Genomic DNA, 24,745 nt, shown 5'->3' with positions numbered 1-24,745 from the left:
TGATAGTGTGGGAAAGAATAGGGAGGTGAGTAAAATAAACCAAGTGTAGAAAGTAAAAAAGGTTCCTCTTCAAAGTTTCCCTTCTTGTTAAAAAATAAATCATAAGTGTTAGAAATAATAGTTTCTTTTAAAGACTAACTTCCTTCAAGCCACCTTGTTTTGTGGTAATAACTCTTTGTTAAGCCCTATCCTGTGTAGCTGTTAGATATAAGGGAATTAGTACATTCCATGTCCTTGTACTTTAACCAAGATATTTGGTTATTACTTTTCTAAGTCCTTTTGCAAGCAACTTCCTCTTTTCCTTTGTTCTCCCCTGCCTTCACCTATTTAGGAAAGTTTTAAGTTATTAGCCAGTCAGGTTTAGCTTACATTGTGTGGGCCAATGGAGACAGGACACAGTAGCAGGGACAAGCTGTGTAAGGATAAAAATTGCTTCCCTCCTTTGTTCGTGTGTGCTCTCGCCATTGTTCCATCTGTGAGGAACACCCTTTCTGCAGAAAGTAAAATTGCCTTGCTGAGAAAACTTTTTGTCTAAATGCTAATTTTTCCTTATAGTTCCCAGGAACAAGCATTCTGTTTCTGAATAAACATTTTACTTATAACACCAAGTAAACCAGAGGATTCCATTATAAAAAAGGCTACCAATTTCAGAGATGCCCTGGTTCCAAGCACCCCTTTTTTTCTTCCTTCTCCTCTTTTCCTCCTGTTCCCCTGGGGCTGTCACTCTCTGGACTGAGATGAACCATATGGGACCTGGCAATTCAGATTGCTCTGCCAGGATGACCAGCAAAGAAAGAAAACAGGGAGGCAAGTGTTGTAGTGACCATCCCTTAGCTGTGGGCCTCTGGGATCCCTCACGCTGGGGCTAGTGCCTGTACGCTGTGCTAGTTGTTTGTCTGTAGACGCTTGGTTCAGTTCCCACCCTTCCACATGCTCCTCTATGCTGCAAGGGCTGGAAGTCTACAAACTCCATTTCCTAGACTACCACGCATTTTTTTCCCCCAATGGAAGGTAAAAGCAACAGACTGGAAGATAGGCAGAAGGAAGAATCCTTTGCTTCCCCAACCCCAAACTCTGATAGCACTTCTGGCAGAAGCAGCTGAGACCAGGCCATGAGTTATGGGGCTACAGCACTCAAGCAGTGAGGTTCCAGGGGCAGCAGTGGTGGTGGCCTCGGGCATTCTGGTGGCCCCATATGTACTCTCTACGTGAACTCAGGCACCAGCAGTCTGGTTCTACAGTCAAATCAACTGGTGACTTCAGGCTCCTGGGTCGCTGCAGTGTCAGTGTGTGTTGTAGCAACGGTGGTCCCTGAATGATACCATTTTCCCATGCAGCCCTGGAGGTGAGAATGGCTTCCTGCAGTTACTCATCTCTGGATGACGTCTATTTCCCCCTATTGATCTTTCAATACTTCCAATACTTTTGTACAACTCCCTGCAGTACATTCCCCATTTGGAAATATTTAGCTGTAGTTTTTTCCTGACTAAACACATACTCTGTTACATACCCTGACCTGGCCTCACACTGCAAACAAACCCATGGCTGCTGGGGGCTGGGCTCGACTGGACCCCTGGGGAGATGGCACCTCAGGAAAGACAGGAGAGAACTGGGTGGCAGCAAAGGAGAGGAAAGCCGTGATCTCTTGTGGTGATGAAAAACTGGCTTTGATCTATTGAGTCCTGCGTCTGCCTCCTCCAGGGGCCTTCCCCTTCCCCAGACCCCAAGTGCTCCACCAGGTGAGGCCAGGGCACCACACATCCTTTGTCCCCTCACACCCCGAATTCTCTCTGCAGGGTGGAAATGGCACAGTCGTCCACCTGACTGACAAGCGGTGAGCAAAGCGAGGTGGAGGCAGGGGAGGGTTTTGGCGCCCAAAGCCTCCTTTGCCCTCCAGTACTGGATGTGGAGGAGGTGTGGAGCCCTGTCAGCCCCAGGAAAAACATGCAAGTAACTGAGTCAGCTTCCAGTCAGCTCTTAAATATTTAATTCCCATTTATTTAAAGTTTCGTCAGTCTGTGTACACTATTTATATTAAAAACACAGGAAGCTGGGGCTCCTAGCAAAAATATACATTTCAATTTTGGAGATTGTTCAGACACTGAGAAGAACTGTATCCTCAGCACCAGACCCGGGTGGGGGCAGGGATGTGGCATGTGGCCGGGGAGCGGGAGGTGGTTCCCAGCAGCTGTCCCTTCATAGCCTTGGCCTGAAAGGAAGCACCCCAACCCCCATCAGCTGGGTGGGTGGGGAGCAGGAAGAATCCTGCCAGCAGAGAGTGATCCTGGGGCATGGAAGGGAGGCTGCAGCGCCAGTAGGGGCAGGGGCTGGGCATTTCCACCCAGAGTCACACACAGAATGGCCCCTTGGGAGGGAGGACCAGGCAAGACCCAGGAAGCCTGGGCTCGAACCCCAGTTCTCCTACCTCTGTGCTCTGAGACTCCAGCCAGCCCCTTGTCCCTGCAGGCCTGGAGGGCTCTGCCCCGCTCAGACATGGCATGCCCAGCTGTGCTTTGGCCCTGCTCTGAGGTGAGCGCACCTCAATCTGGGAGCAGGGGAGGGCAGGGACCAGCGGTGTGGGACTGGTCACACAAGGTCCCCGGACACTAGAGGCTGTGCAGGGAGACTTCTAGGTGGCCAGCTGGGCTGAGTAAAGGGGAAGGGGAGGGCGGTAGAGCTATTGGGACAAATGCACATCAGAATGAACAGGCTCAGTTTATCCCGGGAAGCTCCCACTGGGAGCAGGTGCTGGGCTGACCCACCAGGACCTGCAGGACCCCTGCCTCCCCGGAGACCCGGCCCAGCCCTGCCTGCCCACGTGCAGGCCCCTCTCTCTGGGTTCTCACCTGCCTCAGGGAGGGAAGGGAGGTGCATGGAGCCTGCAGGTAAAGTGATTTCAGTGCTTGTGTGTGTGTGCTGGAGGGGCAGCTTCAGGGAGAGTGGGACCTGAGCTCCCGTGGAGCCAGCTAGAGAAAGGAGCAGTGGGATGTGAGGCCAGGCCCTGGCCCTGGATGCTGACACAATGTGGGCGGCCGCTACTGGGCAGTGGGGCAGTGGGAGTGCTGGCGGAAGGCCTGCCCCGAGCTCTCCCTGGCCTGACCCCAGGACTCAGACCCCGAGTCCTAGGGGCAGAATTGGGTGTGCTGCTTCCTCCAACCACCAATCCCCCCTCCTCCTCTTGAGACTTGCTCCTCTTCAATGAGGTGGGGGCCCACCTGGAGGGAACCCTGCCTACTTCCAAGCTGGGAGAGTGCCGTCCAGCGGCCAGTGCAGGGGGCCATCAGCAACATTGGCCTGGCAAACCAGTGTGAAGATGGAAGGACGCTGGGTGTCAGTGGGGCTGAGGTGTGCTGCTGGAGCAGGATCAGTTGGGTCAGTGGGTGGCGTCAGCATCGGAGGGGCAATGACAGTCTTGCGGAGGCATCTGGCTCTCAGCCGGGGGCCTCCTGCCCACTGTCCTTTGCAGCAGGGACCCCATGACTACAGGGGGCTGCAGTCAGTCCAGGCCATGCTTAGCCTTCTCTGGAACCCAGGCCCAGAGAACTTAGTGTTTCTTTGGATGGCTCAAGTCTTTTGCTCTGAAGACAGGAGACAGAAGTGAGGACCCTAAGTCTGCAGGTGCAATGACGGGGCAGAGGGCAGGCCCCACTCTCTTCTGCTCCTGGGGAAAGGGTGTGCAAAAGCAGAGGTCCTGTTCTATGCTGCTGGTGAAATAATACAAAACATCTCACAGAATAAGTAAGGAGGACAGACGTGGGGGTGGAGAGAGAAAGGGAGGGCAAGGGAGAAGAGAAGAGAGAAAACTACAGAAAGGAAGAAACAGAGCAACGGGAATTAGAAAAGAAAGAGGAACTGAGAAAGAGGGAGACAACAAAGACAGGAAGAGAGCTGGCTGGAGGAAGTGGGAGAGAGGGCACAGGGAGCCAGAGGCCATGGGTGTCATGTGTCTGAGGGCCATCCTGGGACTCTGCTGCTCCGGGCCGGGTGCTCAAGGGCTGGTCAATGGAAAAGTCATGTGGGTGGGCCCCTCCAGTGCTGGCCCCATTGGAGCCTACAGGGAGGCCTGGGTGCCACCCTTAGTACATGTCTTTGTAGATCTCCTGGAGCAGAGGGTGCAGCGAGGTCTCAGTTTCGGTCTTCTTGATCCGCTGCATCAACTGGGCGTGCTCGGTGACCAGTTGCCGCAGGTCAGCCATCTTCTGCAGCAGCTTGGGGAAGAGGTACTGGGCATCAGGGTGGTTGGCCTGCAGGTGGAATTCGAGGGCACGCAGGATGGTGTCCTGGATAGCCTCCACCTGTGGAACGTTCATGAGGCCTGGCCGGTCTGTGGGGACACAGGGCACGCCAGGGAGCTCAGAAAGGCAGTGGAGCTCCCCTACCTCCACCCCAAGAGGTGACTTGGCCCAGGGAACAGCAGGCCTCCTTGGCCGTGACAGACCAAGCCCTGTCCCGTCAGCAATGCTCCACTGGGTGTTCTAATCTCCCTACCCCTGGTCTTAATCCACTTCTTTTGTTTTTTGCCAATTTGCCCCCCCTCCCCCCCGATTAGGCAACGTAGTATTGTGGTTAAGAGACTCAATGCTTAATTCAAATCCTGTGTCTGCCTGTGAGGCTATAGGCAGGTCACTCAGCCTCTCTGATGTGTAAAATGGAGACACAAAACATTCTTCCTGCACAGGGTTGTTGTGAGGATTAAGTGAGTCACCATCGATGAAAAGAACAGTGCCTGGCATGAAGTAAGCTCTAGGCCACTGTTAGTTAGCATAGTTATTATCGTATTTATTGTGTTGGAATTTTAAAAATGCAGAAAAAATGCAGACAATTTTTCCACCCCACATTAACATGACAGCATACTGCCTGTTAGTCCTTTTCCTTTTTTTTGAGACAGGGTCTCACTCTGTCACCCAGGCTGAAGTGCAGTGGTGGGATTTTGGCTCACTGCAACCTCCACCTCTCAGGTTCAAGCGATTCTCCTGGCTCAGCCTCCCAAGTAGCTGGGATTACAGGCGCCCGCCACCACATCTGGCTAATTTTTTGTATTTTTAGTAGAGACAGGGTTTCCCCATGTTGGCCAGGCTGGTTTCGAACTCCTGACCTCAAGTGATCCACCCGCCTCGGCCTGCCAAAGTGCTGGGATTACAGGTGTGAGCCACCACGCCTGGCTTAGTCTTTTTCCTGTCTCCACCTCCATCTACATACATAATGAGATGGAGCTGATCCTGCATACTCAGTCAGTGCCTTGCATGTTCCACTGCCAAGATCACAGGGACACTTCCCCACACTGTCAGAGCTCAGGCACAGTGCCCTGCAGTGAGGGCCAACCCCCAGGATGACTGGATGTGCCAGGCCAGCCCACCTGCCCCACTCTCACTCACCTCCACACAGAATGATGGCCGCAATGAATAGGGCCAGGTCACTGTCATCAAGTTCCAGGGCGTTGAACTTGACAGCAAATTCAAACTTAGGCTCAATGATATCACCGAAGGGTTTGCGGAGGCTGCGCAGGAACTCACGGGTGACAAAGCCGCTGCCGTTGGCTACCAGCAGCCCGTCCTTGTTGACGATGGAGGCCAGCATGGCGAAGATGGCCTCGTGCACGCCATACTTGAGAAGGGTAACCTGGTCGTTAAGGAAGAGGCTGCTGAAGCTGGGGATGCTCTTGGCGAACTCAGTGAGCTCCCGCACGGTCTCCACTGTGGTGCACTGGCAGCGGTAGAAGACATGCACGCTGATCTCCTTGTAGGGAGGCAGGCCGTTCACCAACTGCTTCCACACCAGCCCCTTCTCCGCCTGCCACAATGTCTCGATGTCGTGGATCACAAAGGGCTGAAAACCAGGCCCCGTTAGAGATCAGGCCTTGGGAGACCCCCACCCTGTGCTCCCCATATCCCTTGCCTGCACCATGAAGTTGAGGGAGGGAGAAGGCCTGGCTCTCCCAGGAGTCAGGCAGGCAGCAGCGGGACCCAGAGCCCAGGATGCTACCAGGCCAAGGAGCAGCAACACTCACCGCCGTGTGGCTGGCTTTGCCGGTGAGGATGCTGCGGGCCTTCTTTTTGGTCATGTTGAAGTTTTTCAGGTAGGCATTGTAGATGTGCTTGGAGAAGGCCTTCAGGTCGGCCACCTGTGGGTTGTACTGGCTCCCCTCGTTTGCCGTCAGCCCTGCCACCAGCTTCCTCTTCTCAGCCTCCGGCATCCGGCCGAAACGGATAGCTGCATAGGGAAGGGGGCAGTCAGCAAGGAGCCCAGGCAGGCCCCAGCACCTCTGACATCCCCATCCCTTTACAGGTGCATGGGCCAAATCCTTTTGGAGCCTAAGGCCCCCAGAAGCTCTAGAGTCAGCAAGGTAGGAATGATGGGGTGGCCCCTCCAGATTGCAAGCTCCACAAGACGTGATTTTTTTTTTTTTTTTGGTGTATCTTTGCAAGAGCAGTGATTTTGTCTGTTTTGTTCACAGTGCCCAGCACACAAGGGCTCTAACTTACTGAGTGACTGAGCTACTCTGGCTGGGGTAAGACAGACTTTGGTGACAAAGGCCTGGGCTTGAGTTCCAGCTCAGCAGTTTACTAGCTGTGTGACTTGGGGCAGACTCCTTCACTTTTATTTTTCTTTTCTTTTTTTTGAGACAGAGTCTCGCTCTGTCTCCCAGGCTGGAGTGCAGTGGCGCAATCTCGGCTCACTGCAACCTCTGCCTCCCGGGTTCAAGCAATTCTCTGCCTCAGCCTCCTGAGTAGCTGGGATTATAGGCGCCCACCACCATGCCCAGCTAATTTTTGTATTTTTTTTTTTTAGTAGAGACAGGGTTTCACCATCTTGGCCAGGCTGGTCTCGAACTGCTGACCTCAGGTGATCCACTCATCTTGGCCTCCCAAAGTGCTAGGATTACAAGCGTGTGCCACCATGCCCAGCCTTTTTCTTTTTTTGTTTTGAGACAAGGTCTCACTCTCATCCAGGCTGGAGTACAGTGGCACAATCACGGCTCACTGCAGCCTTGACCTCCTGGGCTAAAGTGATCCTCCCGCCTCAACCTTCTGACTAGCTGGGACTACAGGTGCACGCCACCAAGCCTGGCTAATTTTTTTTTTTTTTTTTTTTTTTGTAGAGATGAGGTCTCACTATGTTGCTCAGGCTGGTCTTAAACTCCTGGACTCAAGCGATCCTCCTACCTTGGCCTCCCAAAGTGATGGGATTACAGGTATGAGCCACTGCACCTGGTCACTTTTCTTTTTTAATCAGAAAAATAAGGCTAATACTTTTTAAAACTTACTGAGTTATTAGATCAATTAAATAAGAATCCTCACATAGTAAGCACTCAAAAATTGTTGTCATTAGTAATTGAGTAGGATACGAATTCGACTTCTCCTGGAGTTAGCGTAAGGAGAGGGATTCAGTCAGTTCTGAGATTTCCTAAGAAAGGAGTCAAACCCAGACCTGCCAGACCCCATTACCCAGGAGAGCCGCAAATGGAGGGCTCAGGTCCTGCTATCCTCTAAGATGCAAGGCAGTTAGGGCATCCCTGGGTAAAAGCTGGCCAAGCAGCTAACCTGCCTGTAGAGACCACAAGAGGCTCTCCCCTGTCCTCTAGGGGTCTTACTCAGAGAGGTACTGAGGGGACAGGTGGGCTTTGCAATATCCTACCCTAGGGGTCCGAAGACAAGGCTCTGCAGGAGGCCTGGAGCACAGGGCAGAGAAGGCTCTGTCTCCTGGGAGCGGCTGACCTCCAAGAAACTTCTGCCTGGCTCCTGGCAGTTGACAAATGTGGTTACTTACTGGTTACTGCCCGCCTTCTATAACCAAGAAGGGCCACCTGGCCTTGGCAGTAGCTTTCATGCTGTGTCAGGTCATCTGAGACAGGCTTGAGTTTCTGGGTGTTCCCTAAATTGTTCAAGCTGGTGTCAATTCTCAGTTCCCTTCTGGGCCAGAATGGGTAAACCTCAGGTACAGGGAGGTAGAGACTACCCCAGGCCTGGGACCCATAGTAGATGCTGGCAGTCTGAGGAAGTGGCAGGTCTTAGGCTCTAAGATCCAAGGTCCAGATCAGCAAAGCCAACAGCCAACAGCCATGGTGCTTACTATGCGCCAGGCACTGCTCTACAGGTGCCCCCTCTAGGCTGCCCCAAGGGCTCCCTGGACCTTGGTTTCAGGCTGTGTGGAGCCAGCAGCCCGTGTGTTGCCCTGGTCAGCTCTCACCGTTGTGTGACATGCCCAGTGCCAGGCACTTCTGGAAGCGGCAGTACTGGCACTTGTTCCGGTTCTTCTTCTGAATCTTGCAGCTGCGCTCACACTTCTCGTACTCCAGCTTCATGCGGATCGTACGACGGAAGAAGCCCTGAAGCACCAAGAACAGGTGAGGAAAGGCCACCAGGAGGTGGGAGGGAGGTTGTGCCAAAGGGCCCGATTATGCATAAGGTGTAAACACTCCTGAAATTTGGAAGTAATGAGAAGAAATTTTTTTGGAGGGGAGATGGAGAAGGAAAGTAATTCTAAAATTTAATTAAAACTATTTTAGTTCAGGCACAGTGGCTCACGCCTGTAATCCCAGCACTTTGAGAGGCCGAGGTGGGCGGATCACCTGAGGTCAGGAGTTTGAGACCAGCCTGGCCAACATGGTGAAATCCTGTCTCTACTAAAAATACAGAAAAATTAGCCGGGTGTGGTGGCACACCCCTGTAATCCCAGCTACTTAGGAGGCTGAGGCAGGGGAATCCCTTGAACCCGGGAGGTGGAGGTTGCAGTGAGCCGAGATCACGCCATTACACTCCAGCCTGGACAACAAGAGTGAAACTCCATCTCAAAACAAAACAAAACAAAACAAAACAAAAATAACACAACTATTTTAAATGCCTCAAGAAGTCCTAAAGCTTCTTTGTTGGGGCTGGACACAGCGGCTCACGCCTGTAATCCCAGCACTTTAGGAGGCCGAGGTGGGTGGATCACCTGAGGTCAGGAGTTCAAGACCAGCCTGGCCAACATGGTGAAACCCTGTCCCTATTAAAACTACAAAAATTGGGCCAGGCACAGCGGCTCACACCTGTAATCCCAGCACTTTGGGAGGCCGAGGCAGGTGGATCACCTGAGGTCAGAAGTTTGAGACCAGCCTGGCCAACGTGGTGAAACCCCATCTCTACTAAAAATACAAAAATTAGCCAGGCATGGTGGCATGTACCTGTAATCCCAGCTACTCTGGAGGCTCAGGCAGGAGAATCTCCTGAATCCGGGAGGTGGAGGTTGCAGTTAACTGAGATCACGCCACTGCACTCCAGCCTGGGCGACAGATCGAGATTCCATCTCAAAAAAAAAAAAAAAAAAAAAGCTTCTTTGTTAGTTTGGTAACATAAAATTGTCTCACGGCTAACTTGATTTCTTCATAAATGTATCTGGTTCTGTGTATTTGTGAGGTGGTGGTTCAATAAAATAATCTGTGAGATTTTGATGGGTGTGAAGTTAGGAAGGACCCACAAATATCACTGGAAAAACAAATGTCTGTCCTTTTTTCTCAGAGCCCGCTTTGAGCCTTGAGAAACAAGAAACCCAGACCTCAGGTAAGACGATGGCTCAGCCCAAGACCCTCATTCTGTCCTAGCTGCCTGGTCCCCAGGGGGACACAATCACCCACAGAGCTGGGTCAACACAGGTGCCCAGCAGGGTAGGCTTGACAAGGGAACCCCCTCTTCTCCTGCAGTACCCAGAGCTGAAGTCTGGAGCGCAAGGGTCTGGCTGCCTCCTGGGCAGGAATTCTGCAGTAGGTACAGTCAGGGCCCCACCCCAAGGCAGGGAAAGCTTTGTGGAGGGTCAATTCACCATGTGACCACAGCCTCAGTGGCCAGCCACTGCTTCCCCCAGTCCGTACCTTGCACCCCTCACATGCATGAACACCGTAGTGGAAGCCCGATGCCTTGTCCCCGCACACCCGGCACTCCATGTTGAGGCTGCCGCATGAGGCCCCGTCACAGCCCATCTGCAGTTGGTCCAGCAGTGAGGGTGGCGAGGAGCTCTGGGAGAGGTCTGCGGACACAAGATGGAGGGGCAGCTCCACACACTGCCAGGCCTGGAAGCCAGGGCGTGGGAACAGCCCCACAGCCCTCAGCTCAGCCACTTAACAGCTGTGTGGCCTCAGGGAGTCAACCTTTCTGAGGACCAGTTTCTTCACCTAGAACAGGGGGTACTGACAGCTTCTCTGGGAGGATGGGCAAAAAGTCTCCACAGCATTTCTCCCAGAGCCTAACATACAGAAGATGTCCAGTACACAGCAGCTATTACCATCAGGGCTGGGTCAGAGGCTTCCTGGGCTGAACTCACCATGGGGCAGCAGTGGGGAGGAGGATGGCTGTGTTTTGGGAGGAAAGTAAGAGGGAGAAAGCAGACAGAGAGTTTTAGCCCTTAGGAAGCAGCTCTTCTGGTTCAGAGGTTGCCACCGTGTGGCCCACGTGGAGATGTGTGCAACGTGTTTTGCAGAAACTGCAGGACTGTAGACCTCTGTAGAGCTAGCCTCCCCACCATCCCCCACAGGAAGTTCTATTCTTGCATAGACTCCAGGGATGCTGTAAACAATCTCTCAAGAAGCTCAAGTTCATTCCCATGAAACTTCTTGCTTGAGTAGAACAGCTTAGGTATCAGTCATATTGATTAAGCAACACACTGAATTTCTCCAAGTTTTTCTATCAGACGTATAGATGTTTGAACCACGGGGTGTTGAGTGTGTTGGTGACAAAGGCAGTTTGCTAAGGCTATGACTTCAGGATATATCTGCTGTCAGATGATTTCATGAGAACTGCTAGAAGTCTCTTCCCAGTGCCCTTTGGACACTCGGAAATGATCTCTTCGTCTTGGAAAGGGGACCTGAACTGAGTCTTAGCTTCCTGACTCGTAGCCCAGAGCTGGTTTCATGGCCCCACATACCAGCTGTCCTGCCTCTGCCATGATGACCGTCCAACCTCTGCACTCTTTTCTAATGACTGAGCAACCTCCCCAAAAGCAGGTGCCAAACCTCCAAACCAGAGAATCAGCCATTTTGAGTAGAAGGGGATGTCAGGGGGACCGAAGCCACAGAGATAAACCCAGGCTAATGTTTTCCAGGCCTGTGGTAATACCTCTCTACTACACAGGCCAAGCAACCTTGATTTCCCCACATGGGAGTAGCTATCCACCTGCTACCAATCAAAGTGCACTCCATCCTTCCCACACGGTCTCCCCACTCCCCCAGCTTCCCCTTGGGTCCTAGGAGTGGCAGCAGGAAAGCCTGCTTCCCCTATCCTGGCCACAGGAGCGGGAGCACAAGAAGCACCCAACTGTGGCAGAGGGGACCCAGTGGGTTGCTCCCCTCCTGGCTGGTGAGGTTTAGGGGTGACACAAGTCTCTGGTTCCTAAAATGGCCTGTCTTGTCCTGGCACCTTAGCTCCCAACTTCAGTCATTCCAAGGTGTGTAACTGTTCCTCTTGACCCAAACTGGACAGTGGGCTCCCTACATCTCTCAGGCCTGGGAGGGAAAAGCTGTGCTCTGGGAGGGTGAAGCCGCTTTGGTCTTCTCAGTAGCCTTTGTCACCGCCTGACATATCCTGTGTGTGTTCATTGTTGGAAGCCACCCACTAGACAAAAGGGCCACAAGGGCAGGAACTTTGTCCACCAGGGCACCAGTGTGGTCCGACACTGAGAGCTGTGTGAGGTGCTGGGCACGCAGCAGGCACACGATAGCTCTCTGCACAACTGGCAGTCCTCAGGCTGCCTGGGTGTCCTGACCGCAGCACCAACTGGCTGATGGGGCTGGGCAGGACCTGCCACTCCTGGAGGCATTATAACAGGGACAATAAAACTCACAGCACCGGATGTTGGAAGAAAAAGAGATAACATGACAGAAACACTTTGTGGACGCCTGTGCAGATGCTGGGGCAGGGAGGGTTTCTGGCATTTCCTCCTTGAATCTGTGCAGTCCGTGAGCTTATGCTCGTGTTGTGGCATTTCTTGTAATTTTGTTTTTGTGGCCTGCACGTCTGCTTCCTCTGCGAGACTCTGCATGTCTCTACTCACGTTCCCTTTGGATCTCGGAGCTCACTTCCACCACCGAGTCTTGTCCACAGTGGCCAATACCCTCAGATTATTCACACCTCCTGGAGGTGCCTTTCTTATCCTCCCTGTGGCCATGGAAGGTCAGCAGGTGTCTAGTCATTTGGTTTCTGTTGGCATTGCACGTGGCAATGTCACCCTCTGTGTTCACTCAAAAGACACATGATAAGCACCTTCTATATGCAGGGCGGGACCTAGACTCTGCCCTCAAATAGCTGAGGTAAGAAAGAGGTAAGAAAGAACAGCAAGGCTGGGTGTGGTGGCTCACACCTGTAATCCCAGCACTTTGGGAGGCCGACACAGGTGGATCACGAGGTCAAGAGATTGAAACCATCCTGACCAACATGGTGAAACCCCATCTCTACTAAAAATACAAAAATTAGCTGGGCACGGTGGCACGTGCCTGTAGTCCCAGCTACTCGGGAGGCTAAGGAAGAAGAATCACTTGAACCTGGGGGCAGGGGAGCGGAGGTTGCAGTGAGCTGAGATCGCGCCATTGCACTCGGCTGAGTGTGGTGGCTCATGCCAGTAATCCCAGTACTTTGGGAGGCCAAGGCAGGAGGATTACCTGAGGCCAGGAGCAACATAGTGAGACCCTGTCTCTATAAAAAGTAAAAAAAAAAAATAGTTGGGTGTCGTGGCACCTGCCTATAGTGCCAGCTACTGAGGAGGCTGAGGCAGAAAAATCCTTGAGCCTAGGAGAGCTGTGATTGTGCCATCGTACACCAGCCTGGGTGATAAAGCAAGACTGTCTCTACTTAAAAAAAACAAAAGGCCAGGTGCAGTGGCTCACACCTGTGATCCCAACACTTTGGGAGGCTGAGGCGGGAGGATCACTTGAGCCCAGGAGTTTGAGACCAGCCTGGGCAACATAGTGAGACCCTGTCTCTATAAAAAATTAAAAAAACTAGCTGGGTGTGGTGGCACATGCCTGTAGTCCCAGCTACTTGGGAGGCTGAGGCGGGAGGATTGCCTGAATGTGGGAAGATGACTTGAGCCTGGGAGGTCCAGGTTGTGGTGAGCTGTGATTGCACCACTGTACTCCAGCCTGTGGTGACAGAACAAGACCTTGTCTCAAGTAAATAAATAAACAAATAAATAAACAAGAAAAACAAGGAAAGGTAAGGTGTAACTTAACTTACTGTAACTCACTTGTGCCTACAGGAAAAAAATAAAATAGAAAAAAAAGAGAAAGAGATAAGAAAACTAGAACATGAGATAGAGTGGAGTAACGCCAGGTAAGGGGCAGTAAGAAGTGCAGGATTTTGGAAGGAGCCATCACTCACGCATGTGACTGTCACGGAAGGGGACTGCTTCCCTCTCTGCTGAAAGAAAGGTGATGGCAGAATTCTTCCCATACTAGGGGCCAGGTTCTGAAGGTTCCACCACTTCCCCCGCATCATGATGTCCCGGGTAGAGGTGGGGGCAAGCAGGTGTCCTGCTAAAGGCACTCCATTGGACACCCATTTCATCTCACGTAAAATGTCAAAACAACCTTTCAAGATGGTCTTCTTACCCCCACTTTACAGGCAAAGAAGCCGAGGCTCCAAGGCGCAGAAGTGTAAGTAACTTGCTGGCAGCGGCTATGTTGGTCTTACGTAACAACTTGATTAGGCCATGGTGCCCAGTTGTTTGACCAAACAATGTGCTAAGAAGGTGTTTTTTTTTTTTTTTTTGAGATGAAGTCTCGCTTTTGTTCCCCAGGCTGGAGTGCAATGGCGCAATCTCAGCTTACTGCAACTTCTGCCTCCCGGGTTCAAGCGATTCTCCTGCCTCAGCCCCCCGAGTAGCTGGGATTACAAGGCGCCCAGCTAGTTTTTTTTTGGTATTTTTAGTAGAGATGGGGTTTCACCATGTTGGCCAGGCTGGTCTCGAATTCCTGACCTCAGGTGATCCACCCACCTCGGCCTCCCAAAGTGCTGGGATTACAGGCGTGAGCCACTGTGCCCGGCCACTAAGAAGGTATTTTTTAGATGCAATTAACATTTAAATCAGAAGACTTTGAGTAAAGCAGATTACCCTCCATAATGTGAGTGGCCCTCATCCAACAACTGAAGGCCTTAAGAAAAAAGACTGAGTGCCTACCGTGGCCCCACTGTGGAAGAGGAAATTCTGCCTCCAGGCTGCCTTCGGACTTGAGCTGCAACATCAACTTCCCCGACTCTCCAGCCTGCCTGCCTTTCAAAATTTGGACTTGCCACCCCAACAACTGTGTGAACCAATTCGTTGAAACACATCTCTTTCTTTCAACACACACACACACACACACACAGGTTCTCCTTCTCTGGAGAACCCTGACTAATACAGTGACAGAGCAAGAATTATAACCTAGAACCATGCAACTCCTGGAGCTGAGCTCTTAACCTCGGCATTCCACTACTACGCATATCTACATGTTCAGTACCGCTAATCAATAACATTATTATGATAAACAACAAGACACAGTCACTGCTGAGGAGGCACCATGTCATTATCCAAATGTTTGGATTCAGTGTAAACACTAGCCCTCTCACCCAGAGAGTAAAGTATCAGTTTCACCATCTTTGATGACAAGTTCAGCAAATAGACACTATTGACCTTATTCACATCATTTGTGGCTGAGAGCTCTCCTGCATATCTAGCCTCCAATGCTGGGAGAATGCCGTTGTCATGGCTGTGAAGACAGCCAGGAGGCGCCCGATTGGTCTATTTACTTTGCTGGCAGAGCTCACAGGCAAACAGGAACCCAGTAGCTTCTGAAGTCAGGCCAAATTCTGCAGGGATTTGAGGCTGGGTTACTGAGCAGCCTCTTTACTTCTGTTGTCCTGTTTGCCTGAACTGTGGGCTCCCTGGGACAGGCACTCAGCCTTGTCCACCACTGTATGGCCAGCCCTGGGCACAGTGCTGGGCCCAGCCTGATGCCCACCAAGTGCTTGCCAAGTGAGGAGGTGCTGAGGCCAGGAGGAAGGACACTTTATCTTCCTCTTTCTTTCTCAAGTGTGATTGGGATGGATGTCACTGAAGCAGGAGGGATGAGAATGGGAATGGGATGTGAATCCTGGCTCTAGCTGTCTCTACTCCTATATGCCCAGGGGACCCTGGCAAGTGGGTTTCTGGTAACCTCAGTTTCCTTGTTGATGGGAAGGTCTGTCCTGCCTGGCTGGGCGGAGGGTGAGGAGCAGGTGCTTGGCAGGTGTTGAGCTCAATATCTGCACTGAGAGTCAGTGCTGAACTGCTGAGGAGGGTGGTCAGGGGTGACTGTGGAGCCTTTCTGCTGTTTCAGGGCTCAAAGCTGTGCGCTGTCCTTATGGGTCCCTCAGGGGACTCCCGAGGCCAAAGTAACAACTCATGGGGATGGGGCAGAGAACTAGCAGGTGCTGACACCTGTGATGTGTCACATACCCCCACTGACTCTCACCTGGCCGGCCCTCAGGCTGGGTAGGACACAGCCTGTAAAGGTGAAGAGAATGAGACTTGGAGAAGTGATGGCACTGGCGAGGGCTACAGCTCACAGTGACAGACCTGGGATGCCTGCCCTGGTCTCTGTGATCTCAAAGCCCTTCTGCTCTGGACACATGATCAGGCTCTGTCTCCAGGGCCCCTCACCTGCCAGATCCTCACCCCCCTTTTAAACAGTTAATTTTAGCCTTAAAAAAAGTACAGTTGCCTTTCAAATTATGAAAGTAGTGCATACTTGTTGAGAAAAACACAGAAGGGTATGCAGGATCTTATGACACAGCCTCCTTAACCACGATCCTGCTCCTCAGAGTTAGCCCCCGAGTCCTTCGGTATAGACTCTTCTGGTGCCTTCTATGAAACATAAGGATTTTAAATAATGGGTTCCCCAACTTGTCAGGAACTTGTTTAATATATACAAACCAGCCTTATCCTTTTCAATGACTCCAGAGTATTCTACCATATGGCTCTACCACAGTTTACATAACCGGTTCCCCACAGATGGGCACGTTCCTATTTTTGCTCTTATGAGCAGTCCTGCAGTAAATAAGCTGGCATGGGAATCTCTGTGCATGCTGAGCAAGTACTTACACAGGACACGTTCCTAGAAGTGGGAATGCAGGGTAAAAGAAATGCACACTTGGCCAGGTGTGGTGGCTCACACCTGTAATCCCAACACTTTGGGAGGCCGAGGTGGGAGGATCACCTGAGGAGTTTGTGACTAGCCTGGCCAACACAGTGGAACCCCATCTCTACTAAAAATACAAAAATTAGCCAGGCACGGTGGTGCACGCCTGTAATTCCAGCTAGTTGGGAGGCTAAGGCAGGAGAATCGCTTGAGCCCGGGAGGCAGAGGTTGCAGTGAGTCGAGATCGTGTGCCACTGCACTCCAGCCTGAGTGACAGAGCCAGGCTCTGTCTCAAAAAAAAAAAAAAGAATCGCACACTAAGAAGTGTTGGCCCACACTACCCTTTCACCCCTGGTGGTGGGAGGACCAGGTCCTCCCCACCCATCTGACAGGTGAAATGGCATTGCAACGTAAGGTGCTTTCTTTGAGTTGGTTAGACTGAAAAACCCGTTGGGATTTCAGGCCATTTGTATTTGTCCTACTGTTACCTGTTCTGATTTTCCTGCTAGGTTGCTTGTCTTGTAGAATTTTTGGAAACTTTTCATATACTACAGCTTTAACACAAAGTGATTATGTCAAGTAACCCTCTCTCCTGTTTCAATGACTGAACAAGGAAGTCTCTCTATCTCCACTTCATCCATTTATTGATAAACAGAATCTATTAAACACCACCTCCTACATAGTACCGTGTGACTGGTGAGGCAACCTCTGCCCTGGACGTTTCCCGCTGTGCCCTAAATCCCACAACGAAGCTGCCTGAGAGGTCACCGCCATGCCTGCCTCACCCTACCCCTGCTCCCAGGCACCTCACCTGGCCTGCACGGGAACAGTGATGCTATTTGGGAAACAGCCCTGGTCCCAAGAAGGGGTGTGGAGGAAACTCCAAGACAGAACATTGCTCTGCAGGGGACTTCCATCTGCCTGGGCTCAGATGTGGGGATGAGGTGGGCCACAGCAGGCGGCATAGCCACAAACCCCGTGGCCATCTCTTCTCCTTGCATTCTCCCTTGAGTCCTCATGACATCCCACACTCATTCTTAGTCCCCACTGTCTTCCCTTTGCTTTCTAACCCTCCCCACCTTCTTCAGATTTAGAACAGTATGTGCTACTGGCACTGAGTGAATTATCACTCCTGGTTAGCTGTTCCTCTCTTCTGAGACAGGCTGTGTCTCCAAAGCCATCCCAGTTACCAGCCAATAGACAGGAAGTTGCTTACTCGGGGAATGGCGGACACCTTCACTTTGGCCCTAGAATCACATTTGGCCTAATTTGGTCACTCCCAGGTGATCCTGGGTGAGATGAGAAGGACCGAATGATGGCTCTATACTCCCTCCACCCAACTCTATACACTGAAGAGGAAGAACTTCTGCAAAATTCTGGGACTTGCTTTGCAGGTTCAAGGTGGTGTGGCTCAAGGATTCTGACCCATCTTAGCTGCAGACCCAAACAGGAGCCTGCACTACCTCCACAGCCTCCACCCTGCCTTAGCTTGGACACCAACTGCCTCCTCCTGCTCCGTGCAGTCACAGGGGTTCAGAGCCCATTTCTGTGGGGTGGGCTTGCTCCTCTGCCTGAGTCACCGCCTGTGGCTAGGATCTCCTGCAGCTGAAAGCAGCAGCGAGTGCAGGGTGTCTACTCCTGGCAGTACATCCTTATGACCCTAAGTTCCCTCTAAGGGAAGGAGCGAGGATGAGCTGGATGTGCAGGCCTGCAGCACTTGGGTAAGGAGAGAAGTAGAGGGAGAAAGCAAGAAGCAGAGGGATCAGGCCAGGCGTGGTGGCTCCTGCCTGTAATCCCAGCACTTTGGGAGGCTGAGGCGGGTGGATTGCTTGAGCCCAGGGGTTCGAGACCAGCCTGGCCAACATGGTGAAACCCCATCTCTACTAAAAAAATACAAAAATTAGCCAGGTGTGGTGGTGCATGCCTATAATCCCAGCTACTCGGGAGGCTGAGGCAGGAGAATCGCTTGAACCCAGGAGGCAGAGGTTGCAGTGAGCTGAGATTGTGCCGCTGCACTCTAGTCTGGGCAACAGAAGGAGACTTTGTCTCAAAAACCAAGAAACTAAAAAGCAGGGGGAACTGCAGCAGGGAAAGCCAGGGGCTGCATGGATTCTGGGTGCTTTTGAAGGTAAACATAACATGATGATGATGAAGACAACAGTACAGGGTACTAGAGAAAACTGTCTGCACTGCTGATAAATAAAGGGGAACCAATAAGTGAGACAGTAGAAGCTACAACTGCTTGGCTGCATAAAAATAATATTAGTTGAGTTATTCATACTAACTGCTTAGCATTTTTACCTAATTATGATACAGCTCAATGATGATGTGTATAATTATTATCAGACCAATTGAACTGTGTGTTTTGACTGATCATAACAATCCCAGGTACAGCTGATCTTTCTAGTGTGCTGTTAGTGGAGATTGGTCTCAGATGCCTTGTGTTAACAGTGGTGGGAATACTAATAATGATGATGACATGTGTTACAGATGCCCACTCATTTAATTCTCACAAGAGCCCATATCCACATCACCTACCATCCTCTGGCCTGTTTTACATAAGGAAGTGGTGCAGCTTGCCCCAGGCCCCACTGCTGGTGAGTGGCAGAGCAGATCCCCACCGCACTGGGCGTGAACCCAGGCTTCCAGCTCCAGTCCTTCAGCACTCTGCTACTCTGTGCCCCACATGATGGCATTTGCAGAGGGCCAGGATCCCCACTGCTCTGGGCTGTGCCTCCTCTGCCCTGGGTCCCCTGCCAGTCCTCTCCTCACCTGTGTAGCTGCTGGAAGGAAGTGCGTGCTGTGGTCCCCCATTGAGCTCTGGGGCTCCTTCTGCCTCTGCCACTTCCTCTTTCTCCTCCTCTTCCCGGACCTCAGGGGCTTCCTCCTGTGGCTGCTCCATGGCTGATCTCCCCTCGGCGCCACACCTGCAGGCCCAGTCATAGCTCTGGCATCGTCTGGGTCTGAACGCAGATGGACCTCTACAGGGCGGTTCCCATCAGCCTGGGCAGAGGAGAAGACAGGAAGAGGTCAGGGGAGGCAGTGACAAGGAAGAGGATGGTGCGAGTGGGGCACGCCTGGGGGCTGCTGTCATGGAGGGGGTTCTTCTGCTCCTGCTCCTTCCCCAGTTCCTGCAGTGCTATACCATGGTCTCTGCTCCCTGTATCACAAGTCACCTGCCCTATCACCCTTCCCACCTGGCTCTTGTAGTGGGTTTGTGGGGTTTGGAGCAGGCTCCATAAACTAGAGAGGTGACACACCACTGTGCCACCCTTCCCTGCCTCCTCTGCTGCCTCCTGTTCTGAGTCTCCAGGAAGCACATTGGAATGACTTGAGGGGCTTTTCCCAACTCTCCAGCCCACCTGGAGATCCAGATATGCATCACGCCTCCCATCCCCGACCCTGTCCCTACCAGCACTCAGGCCCAAGAATCATGGCTCTCCTGTGCTACTGTTCCTGAAGGGGTGAGTCCCATCCTTTCAGTGGTTGGGTGTGGAAAAAAGACATAAAGCCCTGCTGTTCTTGGCTCATGTTGACAGCAGATCTGCAACCATGGCCTCAATAGCAGAGACATCAGAAAAAGGAAGATGTGCTCCGTCCTGGAGTCTTTCCAAGGTGACAACTTACTGGGTGGTGACGCCATGTCCACATCACCCAGGAGGAGACAGTTCCAACCCTTAGCAAGTAAAACATTGTCCACAAATGCCACAGTCAGAGATGACAAGATCATGAGGTACTGTGGAAGTCTCCCAGCAGGGAAAATGTCTGCACCAGACCTTGTGGAAGGATCAGGAGAAGAAAAGATCTGCTTTAAGACGTTAAGCATCTGTGGGACCCCACCTCTTGGATATTTTACTGACAGCTCAAACTCAATCTATCCAAACAGAACCCATCATTTTCCCCAAACCCATTCGTCCTCTAGTAACCTTTACTTTAGTGACCCACCTGCCTGTCTACGCACTCATCAGAGCCAGAACCTGGAGTGATCCGAGACTCCTTCTACTTTCTCTCCCTGCTCTAGACCTGCCAACTCGGCTGTACACTGTAGTCACTGGGGAGTTTTTAAAAAACAGGTGCCTGGTCCCATCCCCAGAGATTCTCCTTTGATTGGTTTGGGGAGCAGCTTGGACATTGGGTTTCTTATTTTTTAATTGTCCTGGTGATTGTAATGTGCAGCCAAGTTTGAGAACCACTATCAGCTTCACAGCAAAGCACCTTCCAACTGGTAGTAAATCACTCCCTCTCAAAACATGTTAAGGCTACACATTCATTTCCACCAGGCCTTCCCTTGCTTGGACTTAACAATAAACTCGGGCCTACTTGAGGGTAGAGGCTGGGAGGAGGAGAGGAGCAGAAAAAATAACTATCGGGTACTAGTCTTAGTACCTGGGTGATGAAGTAATCTGTATAATAAACCCCTGTGACACAAGTTCACCCATATAACAAAACTGCATCTGTACCCTGAACCTAAAATAAAACAATACCACAAAACTCTTAGCTGTTTTCTGGTGGGGTTTTTTTTGTTGTTGTTATTGTTTTTTGAGACAGTCTTACTCTGTCACCTAGGCTGAAGTGCAGTGGTGCAGTCATGGCTCACTGAAGCCTTTATCTCCCGTGCTTAAGCGATCCTCCCACCTCAGCCACCCAAGTAGCTGGGACCACAGGTGTGCACTACCACACCGGCTAATTTCTGTATTTTTTTTAGGGATGGGGTTTTGCTATGTTGCCCCGGCTGGTTTTGGACTCCTGGGCTCAAGCAATCTGCCCACCTTGGCCTACCAAGGTGTTGGAATTACAGGCATAAGCCACTGTGCTTGGCTTAAAAATAATTTAAATTATAATAAAATAAGAAGGCAAAACTTAATAATGTGGAAGATGAGAGGGAGTGATCAACATTCAATCAGCTCAAGTCCCTTTACTTCTCAAAAGATGTCTCAAGATGCCGATGTATAATTTCCAAATTATTACAGTAGAGTGGGAAAACCTGGAAAAGGTCACGTAAACTTCTAGCTTTGTGACCGAGGAAGCCTCACAGACAGGAGCAGACCACAGAGACACAACTAAATGAATGCGGGATCCTGGACCAGATCCCTGAAGCAGAAAGGGGGCAGTGGCAGAAAAACTGGTAAGGTCTGAACAACACACTGACTTTGGTTAATAGTATTGTACCAGTGTTCCTTTATGTAAGATTTAATGTGAGCTGGGTGAAGGATATGTGGGGACTCTGTATGATCTCTGCAACTTACTCTGTAACACCAAACTTTTTTCAAAATAGAGTTAGAATGAAAAAACCTTTAAAAATTTTGGTTTTCTGGCTTCTCTTGAAAATTGGGCAGACCTGGCCCTTGGGCACCTGCATGCCTCTGGCACCCACCCCCAGAGCCGAGCAATGGCTGCCCACTCGCATGGTCTCCACTAGTGGCAGTTTCTCCCCAGCAGGCTCTTTACTCATTTACACTGCATTGCAGGGACTTGATAGTTTGTTTAATATACATCAGTTCCTCAAGGATCAGTCCCTGACCACTCGCCCCTGGGTGTTAAACTTGGGAAGCACCAGACCCAGAGCACAGGAAATGTTCACAGGTGCTGTCCTGCTCACCCCGTGGCTTTCTCCAAGTGGCAGCTGGGGCAAGTCACTCCTACTTCTCCCCAGCTCCATTCTCCTTCCTTCTGAGTCTCAGTCTTCTCTGGATCAGCAATCTGTGCCTACCTAAACACTCAATTTCCCCAAGCTCTCTTGCAGCTACAGTGTTCGTTGGCATAATTCTGACCAGCAATATGTGAACAGAAATCTACCAGGAGGAGCTTCTGAAAAAGCTATTATTTCCTAATAGAAAGAGACAAACTTCTGCCCTTCCCATCTTCCTGCCTGGAAAAGGAATACTATGCCTAGAGGTGTAGCAGCTGCTTTTGGAGCAGCAGAAGACAGGGTAGGAGGGTGGGTGAAAAGTCCGAAAGCACCTGGCCACTGCGGCCTCTCAAAGCTGCTGGACCCGCCCTGCAATGCCAGCCTCCAGACTGCTTGTTAGGTGAAAAAATCAAACTTGTTTTACCAGGCACTGATTGCCAGATTTCTGTTGCATGCAACTGAACACAATCCTAATTTAAAATAGGAGACATAAAGACACTTAGCTCAAGAGTAGAGTGGGGTTCTGGGGTGGAAGTTGGCCACAATACTGGAAAAAGGACCCTGGCAATTACCAAGAGCAGTGTGTGACTGTAGTGGCATTAGTCAGCTTTAAAAAAAAAATGCCATTATCTAAATAACAAGTACCAGAAACACTGATTCTTTATGCTCCACCAGATTGAAAGCCTGGAGATGGAGGAGGTAGGGGAGGGTGAGAAGGGGCCACGGGAGGCCTCAGAAGGGATGAGTTCCCAGAGAAGGAGCAGCACGGGTGACAAGGGTCAGATGGTGAGACCCCCGAGAGCCACGACAACAGTGGCGGCAGAGCCCAGGGTGAGTGGGATGAGGCAATGAGAACACACTCTGTTTTTGGGCCCATGTGGCGTGGGTGTCAGTGGACACGGGGAAATGCACACCAGGCTGTGGTGATGAGAGCCAGGAAGAGGGGGACATGAAGATGTGGGGTTCCCGCTTAGCAGGCAGTAACAGAGGAGGAAAAGCTACAATACTGCCTGGTATATATAATCGACAACACAGCATCTGAGCCTCTGATGGCCCTGGGGAAGACCTGATGGAGCTCCCTGTCAGGACCAAATCCTGGAGGGAGGGGAGGGAGCTGACTGAGCTCCCACTATGTATCACGCTCCCACTCAAGCCTCGCCAGCCCCCATTAAGGCCTTATAGGCCCCCCTTGCAGATGACAAAAGTGACAGGCCTGAGGATCCCAACAGGGCATCTCAGAACATGCTAGAGGATGAAGCAGAAAACGGCAGAGCTTCGGACGCAGCGGGACTCGAGCTGAGCCAGGCCCTGACAGCTGTGTGCACTGGGCCGTGTTACTCAGCAGAGCCTCAGCTCCCACTCTCACATATGAGCTGGTAGTGGGTTTTTTTCACCAGAACCGGTAAAACTGTTGTCAGTTTTGGGAGGTGTAAGTGGTTGCCTCTTAGGCTCAGATGAAGTTCTGGACTCTGGCTAGAGTTTTGAATTTGGGACCAGGGTCTCTGGTTCCCATGCTGACATCTCTCCCTAGCCTGGAATTGTCTCTTCTGACTGTGGCCTCTCAAGGACACCAGCGAAGAGGGAGGGGAGCTGTAGTCTGGCTGTTCTAAAACCTACCCACGTCCCTTGGGCTGCTCCTATTTAGACTGAACTGCTGTGCTGCAGCCCATCCCTGCATTTTGCCAGAAGCCTGCCATTTTCATATGGCCTCACTGCTCCATCTACAGCTGAGGTCTGCCATCCACCCTGAGCCAAGGTTGCTCCCTGTTCTCAGCTTGCCCAGCCAGGAGCAACCTTGACCCCTGGGCTCTCTCCCCTGACCCACCGGACCTAGGCCCACTGTCTGGATTTTCTCAGGTAGCTGCCACCCCACCCACCACAATTCCTGCACTGAACCCTATTCTCCTCTTCCTTTCTTAAGACCTGGCACTAAAGATAGCACAGCCTGGGCCGGGCATGGCTCATGCCTGTAATCCCAGCACTTTGAGAGGCCGAGGCAGGCAGATCACATGAGGCTAGGAGTTCGAGACCAGCCTGGGCAACATGGTGAAACCCTGTCTCTACTAAAAATACAAAAATCAGATAGATGCGGTGGTGCACATTTGTAATCCCAGCTACTTGGAGGCTGAGGCACGAGAATCACTTGAACCCGGGGGGCAGAGGTTTCAGTGAGCCAAGATCGCACTGCTGCACTCCAGCCTGAGGACAGATTGAGACCCTGTCTCAAAAATAAAAAAAAAAGTCCAGGTGCGGTGGTTCATGCCTGTAATCCCAGCACTTTGGGAGGCCGAGGTGGGTGGATCACTTGAGGTCAGGTGTTCAAGACCAGCCTGGCCAACATGGTGAAACCCCATCTCTACTAAAAATACAAAAATTAGCTGGGCATGGTGGCGCACGCCTGTAATCCCAGCTACTTGGGTGGCTGAGGCACGAGAATCGCTTGAACCTGGGAGACGGAGGTTGCAGTAGGCTGAGATCGCACCACTGCACTCTAGCCTGGGTGACAGAGGAGACTCTGTCTCAAAACAACAACAACCACAATACAGCCAGGCACTAAGTTTAATTTGTATGCTGGCAAAAAACCCTGGCTTTTTTTTTTTTTTTTTTGGTCTGGCTCCCAGTGTTGGCTATCTCCCCTCTCCACCCCTCAGCACTATGCCAGAGCCAGAAGCCCTCTAATCATGTCACAGCTTTGCCCCACTTAAGAGGCTGGAGCTTCAGACCCTCAGACAAGACAAGGGCCCTGAGCCAGAATGAGGGGGCACGAATGCAGCAATGTAGCCCCTCACCAAAAAGTAGTCCCTAGCAAAATAATTTCTTGCATGGGGCATGGGGGAAGGGCAAGGCGGCTCATGCCTATAATCCCAGCACTTTGGGAGGCTGAGGCAGGCAGATCACCTGAGGTCAGGAGTTCAAGACTAGCCTCGCCAACATGGTGAAACCCCTGGTTATCTGGGTGTGGTGGCACGCACCTGTAATCCCAGCTACTTGGGAGG

At 51.5% G+C, this 24,745-nt stretch overlaps 1 protein-coding gene across 11 annotated transcripts in view; it reads right to left on the bottom strand.

Annotated features, from left to right (window-relative positions):
• Window positions 1–1,977: 1,977 nt before the first annotated feature.
• Window positions 1,978–24,745, bottom strand: part of PPARD (peroxisome proliferator activated receptor delta) — an 82,940-nt gene continuing 60,172 nt past the window's right edge. For 9 of the 11 annotated variants that reach the window (XM_024248730.3, XM_063724753.1, XM_063724755.1 and 6 more), the window contains 6 exons: window positions 18,893–19,123; window positions 9,848–10,002; window positions 8,188–8,326; window positions 6,008–6,210; window positions 5,376–5,826; window positions 1,978–4,324 (listed from right to left, as the gene is read on the bottom strand). In XM_024248730.3, coding sequence (XP_024104498.1) covers window positions 4,077–4,324; window positions 5,376–5,826; window positions 6,008–6,210; window positions 8,188–8,326; window positions 9,848–10,002; window positions 18,893–19,022 — 1,326 coding nt within the window. In that variant the 5' untranslated portion in view covers window positions 19,023–19,123 and the 3' untranslated portion in view covers window positions 1,978–4,076. Of the gene's footprint in view, window positions 4,325–5,375; window positions 5,827–6,007; window positions 6,211–8,187; window positions 8,419–9,163; window positions 9,281–9,847; window positions 10,003–18,892; window positions 19,124–24,745 lie in introns of those variants that run through there. The other 2 variants (XM_063724756.1, XM_054558745.2) reach the window with 2 other exon arrangements.

The sequence above is a fragment of the Pongo abelii genome, chromosome 5, assembly GCF_028885655.2.
Source record: "Pongo abelii isolate AG06213 chromosome 5, NHGRI_mPonAbe1-v2.0_pri, whole genome shotgun sequence".
Classification (NCBI taxonomy): Eukaryota; Metazoa; Chordata; class Mammalia; order Primates; family Hominidae; genus Pongo; species Pongo abelii.
This window is presented reverse-complemented; position numbering and strand designations above follow the sequence as displayed.